The 12,033-nt window shown below is 35.4% G+C and overlaps 1 protein-coding gene and 1 pseudogene across 1 annotated transcript; both read right to left on the bottom strand.

Annotated features, from left to right (window-relative positions):
* Positions 1–1,565: 1,565 nt before the first annotated feature.
* On the bottom strand, positions 1,566–4,194 carry LOC109162629 (SNW/SKI-interacting protein-like). The gene is made up of 2 exons (XM_019311319.1): positions 4,110–4,194; positions 1,566–3,583 (listed from the first exon to the last, which is right to left on the bottom strand). The coding sequence occupies exon 2, from the start codon at positions 3,547–3,549 to the stop codon at positions 1,756–1,758; it is 1,794 nt and encodes a 597-aa protein (XP_019166864.1). The 5' UTR covers positions 3,550–3,583; positions 4,110–4,194; the 3' UTR covers positions 1,566–1,755.
* Positions 4,195–6,939: 2,745 nt separating this feature from the next.
* LOC109162667 lies at positions 6,940–11,144 on the bottom strand (annotated as a pseudogene).
* Positions 11,145–12,033: the final 889 nt, after the last annotated feature.

Genomic DNA, 12,033 nt, shown 5'->3' on the forward strand with positions numbered 1-12,033 from the left:
ATATTATTCTTCAAATAAGTGGTTGGGTATTTTTATTACGAGGTGGTGGAATTTCCTGGACTTCTAAGAAGCAAACTTGTATCACAAATTTAACAATATAATGGCTTCGGAATTTATTACACTTGCATCAACATGTAGAGAAGTCGAGTGGATAAGGGATTTATTATTAGAAATCCCGGTATAGCCTAAATCGATGGCTCCTATATTAGTACATTGTGATAGTGGTATACTTTGGCTAAGGCTTAGTAATGACTAATGATATATGCTCAAAATATAGTTTGACTTTACAAAATTTAAAGCATTATTAATTTGGTATCACTTTACAATTAACTATAATAATTTTTTATCAAATTTAACAGTGTAATATTTTTTTAATATTAATTCAAAGACTATAAATAATACAAATTTGGGGAGTAGTTTTTTAATATTAATTCAAAGACTCTATAAATAATACAATTTCGGGGAGTAGTTTTAATTTGAATCGTTCTAATCTATGTTGGTCGCGGTGAGGGTTAAGTACAAGTTTAGAGGCAATCTCCAAAAGCATCCCAAGAGTTAAACTTATCACACACCACTTGAGCACATTTGAGAGATAAGATTGACAATATACCACACCCAAAACCAATGTACAACCTCATCATGTCACCATCCAGAGTATGATCATTCAAGAACACAAGGTGCACCACAATTGTTAACAAGAAAGCACGAAGTGCACCCTTTTCACTGATGAATCAAGTTGATCTTCCAAAATCTCCAAAGTATGAGTAGAATTAGGCTATTTGATTAGATCTTTATGATAAAGGTGTATTAAATTGAGAGGTCATGGGTTTAAGTTATCATACAAATAAATATTTTAAACTTAAATCAATTAAATTAAAATATATTTAAATAAAAATAATAATAGTAACTAAACGGGCAAACCCGTGTAACCCTCGGGTTGAACCCGTGTAACCGACGAGTTACACGGGTCGGGCCCAATCCGGTCCGGGCTGAAAATTACATTGCCCAATCCGTTCAAAAAACGGGTTAAACGGGTCCGACTCGACAAGTTGGGCCCGTTTTGACAGCTCTATTAGCAAATACGGAGTACCAAACAGAGAAACATGGGACTTCGAGCTTTTGATTCAAACAAGTATTACCGCATAATAAAGCAAGGCAAAGCAAGAGAATTAATTTTATTTTTGGTCCTAAATTTGTAGGTGACAGTCCATTTCTAGTTATTTTTCAAAACATTCATTTTTTGGCATGACCAATTTAGTCCTCCAATGTGGTTAAATACAATAACATTTCGATCTTTTTTTATACAATTGAGTGATCTTTTTTATACCGTTGATTTGACCTATTATATTTTTATTTTTATTTAAAAGAACTTTATAATTTAAGACCTAAATTCCATTTTATTTTTCCGAATTTAAACGGTTTTGTTGATGGACTAAAAATGGTCATGACACTATAACAATAGGATCAAAAAGAAATGTACTAAAAAACAAAGACTAAAAGTGAATTGACACCTATAAATTTAAGACCAAAAATGAAATTAACTTCAAAACAAGGGCAGGCTTTCATGATCAAAATGCTACCCATGTGAATTCAGATGTAACTATGGTACAATAGCTTAAAAGAAAGGAGACTTGGAACTTCAACAATTTAAAATAATCTCCAAAAGGCACCATGAAAAGCATATATAAATATGTTTGGAAGTGTCACTCTAAGCCAGCAATGCTTAACTGTTCCAGTCTCCAAAAAATGTTCAACTTATCTCCCCCTCTCAAAGTGAAGTCTTGTTCTGCTAGATCCTCCTTCAAATCCATCCCTAGTGGACCCAGCACTGGCCTTCATGGTACCTCCACTGCCTACTTTGTCCAAGGCTTTCTTACCCTTCTTGACCTCTGTCAAGAACTGATCCAAACCAAATGGATCTGCCTCCTCAGCCTCCTTTTCGAACTCTACAGCTCTATCTCTTGGGGCACCCCTATCAGATGTTCCCGCAAATGCTCTGTCGGGTTTAAATCGATCTGTCTTCATAATCTTATCGAGTTGCTCATCTGCGCCTCCATACATCTCAGCATCACCATCTTTCTTTGGCCTATAAAGTGTAGAAAGGGTAGGTTGAGTAGTAAAGAGACCCTTGTCGTAAATGTTATATGCATCATCGGTTGCAAATCCAGATTCCATCCCCTTCTCCTGGTTAAATAATCTTTGATCATACATGACCTCTCCCCTGGCGGCACCCGTAGAGGCCATCCCGAGGGCCATTTTTTCACTAACGTCACGGTCCCTATCCCTCGTGATCTTACTCTTCTTGCCCATTGCAGCATCTTTAGCCTCCAATCTTCTCTCCCTTTCCCTCTCTCGCCGCCTCTCTTCACGAATTTTGTCTCTTTGTAATTTTTCATCTCTTTCCTCCCTATTCTCCTTTGGTACATCTCTTACACGGTCAAAGTCCACATTCATACCATCATTCAAGGCCCCCCTTTCAGAAACCGTAGGGGCTGATGCTGGAGGTGCAATGCCAGTTCGCTCAGATCTTGCCTTCCGGGCCAGCTCACGAAGCTCCATCTCCTTCTTTTCTTTCTCTTTCATCATCATCTCCTTTTGCACCTTAGACCGCATTGCAACTGCTTCTCTAGCCTTCTGTTCTGCAACATACAAAGCCTCTGACAGTTTTGCGAAATTGTCATTGATTTGGACCTCTTGAAGCCCCCTACCATCTGCAGCCAGGCGCTTATCAAGTGGGATCGTATACCCTTTCGGATTCTTCCAATTAGAAATACAAGGCGGTATCTTCCAATCCTGTTGGTCCTTCACAGTCACAGGACGAGGTGGAGAGTGCATAACGGGCACAGGTGGAGAACCAGAAGCCTTAGGAACTCTCTTATGTTTAAACTTGGGTGGCTCCAATGGGTCCACGGGCATCTCCACCATTCGAATAATCCTCTCTTTAGCACCCGAATTAAAAGCCGCGGACTGCTGTGATGGCTTGTACTTAATAAACTTCGAATCTGAAGACTGAGCCGGAACATTTTTGGGCTGTGCAGCACTTAACCGTACATTCACAATCCTCTCAAGTGCTGATTTTGTCGCCAAAGTAGTGTCCTCAATTATCTTCTCCTTCTCATCCTCATCCATCTCTTCATCTTCTTCATCCATCACAACCTTGGGAACAAGATCCTTATGCTGCGAGTACACAATTTTCTTCGAATTCTCATTCTGTCTCACAATCGCATCATACCTCACATCACCATGCTCATCGACAGTAACAGGCAATGTCCTGCTCCCGGGTTTCCAGTCCTTCTTTCTCCCCATATCAAGAGGATACTGTGCATAATGAATTTCCGGAAACGCTCCTCCATCCCCGAAATCCTCAAGCTTAGATGGCCGAAATCCAGCTCTTTTCAAATAAGGGAGCACTGGATTCGCCTTTATTGCCGCAGTTTTCTCCACCTCATCTGCACTATACCTGTTCTTAAACCATGGGTCATTTGAGTGGTCATAATGTGCAGTACCACTTGACTTCACTGGTGGGAGAAAATCCCTCAGAGAAGCCATGTTTTAAAACCCAGAACTTAATGAACTTCAGAAACTGCAAAACAATAATAGTAATTATCAAAGACACAAAAATATATCACTTAGCATTTAACAAATAATTGAAGATAATATATATACAGGCACATTCACACATGTCCCATGGAAACACATCTGATGAACAAATTAATATAACTGAAAGTTAAAAACTTAAAAATGTTGCAGATAAAAGCACATAAACTCCATGAAAACCCATCAAGTGAACTAATTAAAATTAAATTACAGTTTCAGGTCGACCTCAACTATTATTACAGAGGTGGAAAAATATAAAACCGTAAATGATGAAAATTCCAACCAGAATATGGGAAAATGTCAAAAAAAAAAATTCAAAATTTAAAAACTAATATAAATTTTGTGCCTAAATTTGAAATCCAAATTGAATATCAACAACAAATGCTATAATCTACAATTTGATTTAAACATCTAAATCCTAACACCAATAGCAGACTCCAAATATAAACAAAAGAAATACAAAATAGTGGATCAAAACTCTAAAACTAAAGCAATCAGGGAGCTTCGCTTACAGTAAGGAAATCCAGAAGACGCTATGAGAAATCGACGAGAGGAAGGAGGGTTTCACCTCGCAAGTCATCTTGAAACAGATGAAAAAATGGAAAATTACCATTTTAATCTCTCAATTGTTTTTTAATTGTTAATATTATTTTTAATTTTTAATTTTAATTAATTTGATTCTTGAATTGTTTACAATTTATTTCTGGTAATTTTTCCAATTTTAAAATTTAGTCAATTTAATTTTCAAAAGGTTAATTGATGAAATTTTAAACAATTCGAGAATCAATGTTTGAAATTAAAACTAAGGACTACATTAACAATTAGAAAACAGTTGAGGATCAAAATGGTGATTTGCCTATATCATATTAAGAGATGATTTAACTCTCCCAAAAAAAAAATGCTCCATAATAATAATATTTAGAGATGATTTTATCAAGAATAGGGATTAAAGGATGTAGAGAACTCCGTTGGAGTGATAGTCGCCATCCAAAATGGATAAACTATTCAACACCCATGCCACTCTCCGACAACGACACCATTTGAAAGTTGATTTTAGTGGTGATGAAAATAGAGTGTGTGTGAGAGCGTATCCTCACATCGGATATCTTCATAAGGAATGGACCGGAAGGGTGTTGAATAGTATGTGATTAAACGCAAGAGTGTAGAGTGTTTGGAAGCTAGTTCAAGAGTGAGTTGCAAGCTATTAAGGAACAACTAGGTGCAATGATAAAGCAATTTACTAAGGTAATTAACAACCAATAGTAAAACTAAGGGCTTGGAATAGGTCACTTAAGTGTAGATGATATATTGTATCTAATGCATTGACAAAGAAATTAGTGACACATTACTAAATATCAATGCCACACTTGTGGAGATTGGACAAGCCCCATGTTTATGGTGACTCAAGCCAATTGAAGCAATTCATCAAACACATGGTGTTCCTGTCTCCTTCTAACCCCTTTTATCTCAAAGGTGAGTTCGATTAGTGAGAGGTGTAGCTATGATGTTTCCCTATTCTCATATTTATAATACCTTTTCCAAGCACCTCTTGCAAAATTTAGTCACAATCACACTAGAGTCAATACAAACCACCAAGCTCACAACTAGGGCCATTATCTGTTAAATAATCATTTATGCGCTATAACTTTAATGCGGAAGCACAATTAATATTGAATCACATGTAAATCAAATTAATCAACTAAACAATGTTCATGATCATGAATTTTTAATTAAATAGAAAAGATAGAACTTACTTGGTTCTATTGGAAATATAATCTTTAAATTAACTCAAATTAGTAATGCTTCACATCTCTGATCTGTATACCTTAATCACCTCATGATGATATGGAGACTAGAAACTTAGTGACTTGAAACCGTTAAGATCCCTAGAGTTTTCCTGGGTATGTATAGATGTGATGAGAAACCCTCTTTCAAGAGGAATGGGATACCTCCTTTTAGGAATAGAAATCCCTTTAGGAATATGAGACCTTCTTTTAGGAATAGAAATCCCTTTAGGAATGTGAAACCCATAACCTTTTTCCATTATACATCTTTTAACGCTTATACACTTAAATTTTAATAGAATGAGACGGAAGGAATTTCACCCAGTAATTCCGCCTTTACACATCACTAATCATCACCGTGAGTACTTTATGGAATTACAACCTTTATTATATAAACTAGTTTTTTTAACACGCTTTGCGTGAATGCGATAATGCCCAATGATTATTTATAAATAAGTATTTTAAAGTATATCAATGCAATATTATATATGAGATGTTTATGCATAGGTAAATAAAGGTTAAATTTGTTTATTTAAATCGGTAATTTAAAGTATATAAATTCAAGATAATATATGCGAAATTGATTATAATTGTAACTAAAATAAATATTTACAACTATGTAATAACGCTAGTCTAAATACTTAGTCTAAAAGTGATAGTCTAAATAAATACTACTTTTGGTTTAAATTTCTCTAATTCATCTTAATTCTCTTTTGGGTAGCATTGTCATTGTTTTCATCTTCAGTACATGTCTTCTCTCTCTTTTTTTTTTTTTTTTTTTTTTTTTTTTTTTTTTTTTTTTTTTTTTCTTTTTAGTGTGTCATGTGCAATTAGGTTACTGGTGGCAGCATAGAGGGATTTATCATGCAATGAGATTATGGTGTAGGAAGCTTTAAATTTGTCTTGCTGTGTATATGACTGAGATTTTAGTTGTAATATGATCTCTTTATCTTACAAACACCTATTGATATTTAGTAGTGATAGTTTTTCCCCTACATGTTTCATATGTTGTGAAATGTGTGTCGTAGGTTATCATGTGAAAGTATTTATCGAACAAAATATTAATATTTATTATATTTATATAAAATACTTAGTGAAGATATATATATAGAGTTAATTACCAAAATGGTCCCTTGACTATAGCAAAATTACCAATTCGGTCCTTGACTATTTTTTTTAACCAATTAAGTCCCTCAACTTTAAATTTTTTTACCAATTTGGTCCTCCGTTAGTTTGACCGTTAGTCAACCGTTAACTTGGGACCAAATTGGTAATTACGCTATAGTCAAGGGACCATTTTGGTAATTAACTTTAGGGGTGCGCAATTTGGTTTAGTTTTCTCGAATCAAACTTTACCGAACCGAGCTAGTTTGGTTCAGTAATATACCGAACAACCGAACGGTATTGGATTCTTGTATACCGAACGGTTCGATAAAAAACCGATCCGAATTATTCGGTAAAAAATTGAACTGAACCAAATACCGTTTGATTTTTTTTTTCAAAAAAATATAATAATAATAATAATTAATTAATTAATTAATAAAAGAGTTAATCAACGATTTGGTCCCTCAATTATTGTCAAACTGTGAATGTTGTCCTTTAATTCCTTAATCATCGATTTAGTCCCCGAAAATAACTGTTTTTAGTCATTTTAGTCCCTCCGTCCGTTTTCCGGCTACACTCCGGTTAGGCCTCCGATTTACCAGGGTCATTTGTGTCATTTCATTTGTTCATTTGCTTCGTTCATCTACTGTAATGTTTCTCCTCTGCTCATCGAAGCACAGTATATGGCCACTTTCCATATATGGTTTATAGACATCACAAAGAGAGAGAACAGTTGAGCTACCAAAAGCTTCACCAAAAGACTTCAAATCCACACCCCTTGCAGTTCTCAGAGAGAGCATGACAACATCCATGGCTATGTCCTGGGCATCCACATTATTGTTACCAAAGCAATTTACTGTTCCATCCTCTAAACTCTGCACTTATCCTGTGTAGTCTTTGAGCTTCCTTGGCTTGGAAAACCTTGATCCATTGAGGAAACTGGCTGCCCCGAGTCCAAAAGCATAGAAAGGTTTGTTTTCCCAGTATGTAAAGTTGTGCTTGCACTGGTAACCAGTCTTGCAGTAGCTACTGATCTCATAATGGTCAAAACCAGCTTCAGATAGCATCTTAGAAGCCATTCTATAAAACTCGGCAGATTGGTTTTCAGAAGGCAAGGGGAACTCTCCAGGAGTATACCTGCAAAAACAAAACTTTAATGCATCAAACCCCAGCTGATAGTTCCTCATTACAAACTGGTTATACTAAGTTATTATTCCCATGGTTTTGATCAACTTTACTTTCTTGATGAACAAAGGAAAGATCGAAGAACTATTTACCCTTTCTAATATGGAAGAAGCTCTTTAGTATTCAGAACTATATGATCAAATTTTCAGATTAAAGAGAGGCAATTCATTCATAAAAGCCAAAAGACTGCTGTATAATAGTGGAATAAATATTACTCTTAGCTAGTCATGAAACTCACAGTATCCCAAATTTGGTGCCTTGTTCAACTTGTAAATCATATACCGAAACATGATTAGGCTGCACTTCAATGGTGCGCCTCAAGCTCTCTTCCCACATTTGTGGTGTCTGAAGAGGAAGAGATGATATGAGATCCATGTTCCAATTCTCAACCCCGCTTAACCCAACAATCTCTATAGCCTCATGAACCTCCTTCAAACCGTGAGCTCTACCACAAGCTTTCAGCAGCTCCTCCTGAAAGGCCTGAACTCCCAAAGACACTCTGTTCACTCCCAACTTCATCATCTCCTTCAACTTCACAGCGTCAAATGTTCCCGGGTCCATCTCCATTGATATTTCAGCACCGCAGCACAAACCGAATTTTGAATTCAATGCCTCCAGGACTAACGAAACCAGCCGAGGGGGCACGAGAGAAGGTGTCCCGCCACCGAAAAAGAAAGTTTCGAGAGGCGGATTGGTGTTTGAGTTCACCGGGGTGGCCTTAATTTCTCTGCAAATGAGTTCCACGTAGTCGACAATTCGCGGGTCATCATCTGGCCGGGAAGAGGAGGCACCGAGGGCTAGGATGGGGAGGGAAGCAAATGAACAAATGAAATGACACAAATGACCCTGGTAAATCGGAGGCCTAACCGGAGTGTAGCCGGAAAACGGACGGAGGGACTAAAATGACTAAAAACAGTTATTTTCGGGGACTAAATCGATGATTAAGGAATTAAAGGACAACATTCACAGTTTGGCAAAAATTGAGGGACCAAATCGTTGATTAACTCTTAATAAAAAGTAAATCCAAGTCCCTTACTGCTTGCTCTGCCGTTAAGCTCATATTTTCACGGGTATCTCTCGTAAATGTTTTATTTGATTTCTTTATGGTTTGTTAACAAAAGTTCTATATTATGTGTTATGGTGTTTACATAGTCCATATCCAAAGTCTAATATATAACAAAATAGCAATCCAAAGTTCAAACGGTATTCGGTTCGGTTCAGTTTTTACCGAACAATTCAGTTCGGTTCGAGTTTTTACCGAACCGTTCGGTATACAAGAATCTATTACCGTTCGGTTGTTCGGTATATTAACTAATCTAACTAGTTTGGTATGGTTCGGTTCGAGAAATCTTAACCGAATTGCCAACCCTTAAAGTTAATTACCAAAATGGTCCCTTGACTATAGCGAATTACCAATTTGGTCCAAAGTTAACGGTTGACTAACGGTCAAACAAACGGAGGACCAAATTGGTTAAGATTTTTAAAGTTGAGGGACTTAATTGGTCAAAAAAAATAGTCAATGACCAAATTGGTAATTTTACTATAGTCAAGGGACCATTTCGGTAATTAACTCTCTCTCTCTCTCTCTCTCTCTATATATATATATATATATATATATATATATATATATATATATATATATATATATATATATATATATATATATATATATAACATGTTTTGTATTATAACTTTGATACTTACTTACAAGATAATGTAAAAAGAAGACAATGGATAATGTAGTGAATATAATAAATTAATAAATTTGAAAGTAAGAAATCTTTGAATGGTAGAAAATAAAAATAATATAACTAATGAAATTATATTTTTTTAAAATTTTTTTATAATGAATAAATTTTTTTTTAAATAAAGAATTATAGAGATCTAATTCTAAGTTAATTAAATGCATATGTATTATTTTTTGTTGTAACTACTAATTTATTTTTTTAATTTAATAAGAGTAATAAAGTGTCGTACATACTTTTGATCAACAATAATGAAATCAATGATTTTTTTTAAAATTTCCATTCCTTGTTGATGAGTATGTTAAGAATAATAAATACTTAACGGAATATAAATAATATAAGACCTAAGTAAGAAATCAATGAGGTTCGAACCTAAGACCCTTCTTATATAAATTAATGAGTATGTTAAGAATAATAAATACTTAACGGAATATTCCGTTACTAAAGTTTATACTAACAGAACTTAGGGTTATTTAAGGAAAGAAAATAATATAATAGAAGGTAAATAAGGAAAATCATTAAAAAATACTAAAATCAAAATAATATGAACCATTCATTTTAAGAAACAACTATCACCGACATTTTTTAGTTCCAGTTAAGGGCCTAACATTATTGACTCTTATTAAATTTGTAGATCAGTGTTAGGAAGTAATTATTTCTAACAGTCTCCCACTTGATTCATATAAGTGTGACACCTTTATTATATGAATCAACGTTAGGAATAAATTATTTCTAACATTATCCAGTCATTACACTAGTTCATAGTGCATTTCAATCACATAGAATCAATCACAAAAGATGACTTAATCAAATCCTTAAGGGAATCTAGCTAAACATGAATTGAAATTAAAGACATTGCAATCATAATTGTAAGAAAGAAAATGTGTAAAAAGAAACAAGAAAGGCTTAGCTTTGGTGAAGAACAATGCAAGAGTAAATCTGGAAAATACAATTGGAATTGATTACAAGTTGAATTGATCTTCAAATCTTCATCAAATGTTGGTTGATTACAAAAAGGAAATGTTTGGAGATGTTTTCTCTCCAAGAAAACCTTGGAGAGAGCGTGAAAAATGAATAATCCCCAAGAAATACCCGCCTCTTGATATATATATATATATATATATATATATATATATATATATATATATATATATATATATATATAGTCTAAAAATCGCACCAAAACGCAACCTACTGGATGAAGAGTCATGATGGTGTGAGTCTTAGTGATCAAATTTTGATCATTGAGACTCACGCTGACACTCACACCGTGAGTCTCTTGATAAGAGACCCAGTCGCGGACACACACTGACACGCACGGTGTGAGTGCCAGCGTGAGCTCCTCCATATTGCCTTCACACTACCATTTTGCTCCTTCATTCCCCGGTGTGACCTCGGGTTCTTGCCTTGTGCCCTAATGCCTCGTTTTCCTCCAAGATTAAACTCCTTTCATGCTTGCTTGCACCATTACTCGACATTTTCTTCCTTCAATCAAATATACACCAAATTAAGCATTGTTCCACATTCCTTTACCTACATTTGAGTAAAAAACAAGCATAGATGAGCACAATTATAAACTATTTCATGGCGTATCACAATTCAATGGCCAGCCTCACCTCCTGCAATTCGTGGTGCCAAAGCGCTACAACATTCGGCAGAAGCCAGGCCTAGTAGCCTGCAAATTTGCTGGTTCCGTTGACATCTCCATAGACGTCGTCTTGGACACCATGTTCCTAGTACTTAATGCCGCAGAGCTTATTATATTGTCTATCCCAAGTCCGTCGTCTTCAGTAGTAGTTGGAGTTCGAGAAGATGTCTCAGAATCTTGAAGAGTGGGGAGCTAGACGACAATTTCACTTTGTGGCGAGGAGAGCTGCCGCTGCCGTAGCTCTCCTATGCTCTGCGAGTTCGAGCCCAGTCGGCCTCGTTCTTGGTGACCTATAGAGTTTTCAGCTTCATTACTTCGCTGGCGGGTATTCTCTACATCGTCGTCGACTTCACCACCGCTCCCACGGTGCTATATTTTGCTAGCATCCAATTTGGAGAGATTGAGGCTGAATTTAATATTAAGATTTCACTTGATGGATACCCCCGAGTAGGGTACTGTAACACCCTCATTTCAATATCAAAATTTCCTTACTATACTTCTCTTTCCCAATTGAAAATTCACTAATATCATAGTGAAAGTATTTACTAACCAAAAAGAAAATAGGTGTTATTTGTCACGCTCAAGTATTTCTCTTATATCCAAACGCTAAAGCTAAAATTACAGCATCAAATAAACAATCCAAATCCAACTTAATACAATAAGGGGAAATACTACACAACTATAAAATTTCTCAAATAATAAATCTTCCACAATATCTATCTATTCTTAAACAGACTTTATTCCTTCTCAACTTGAATTCATCTCGAATTTCTATCTGGCCTTGTTCACCTGTAAAAATTCATTTGAAAACAATACAGGGTGTATCCAAAATTAGCATAAGCTTAGTAAGTTTCATTTCACCCCGTAAAAAATAAGCTTGGACATTTATAATTATGGCATTATTTTGGATTTTAAAGCCCTGCATCTAGTCTTGATAGGTTAGATGTGGTGGTAGCACCCTATAAGAGTG

Source organism: Ipomoea nil, unplaced genomic scaffold (genome assembly GCF_001879475.1).
Source record: "Ipomoea nil cultivar Tokyo-kokei standard unplaced genomic scaffold, Asagao_1.1 scaffold2957, whole genome shotgun sequence".
NCBI classification, from domain to species: Eukaryota; Viridiplantae; Streptophyta; class Magnoliopsida; order Solanales; family Convolvulaceae; genus Ipomoea; species Ipomoea nil.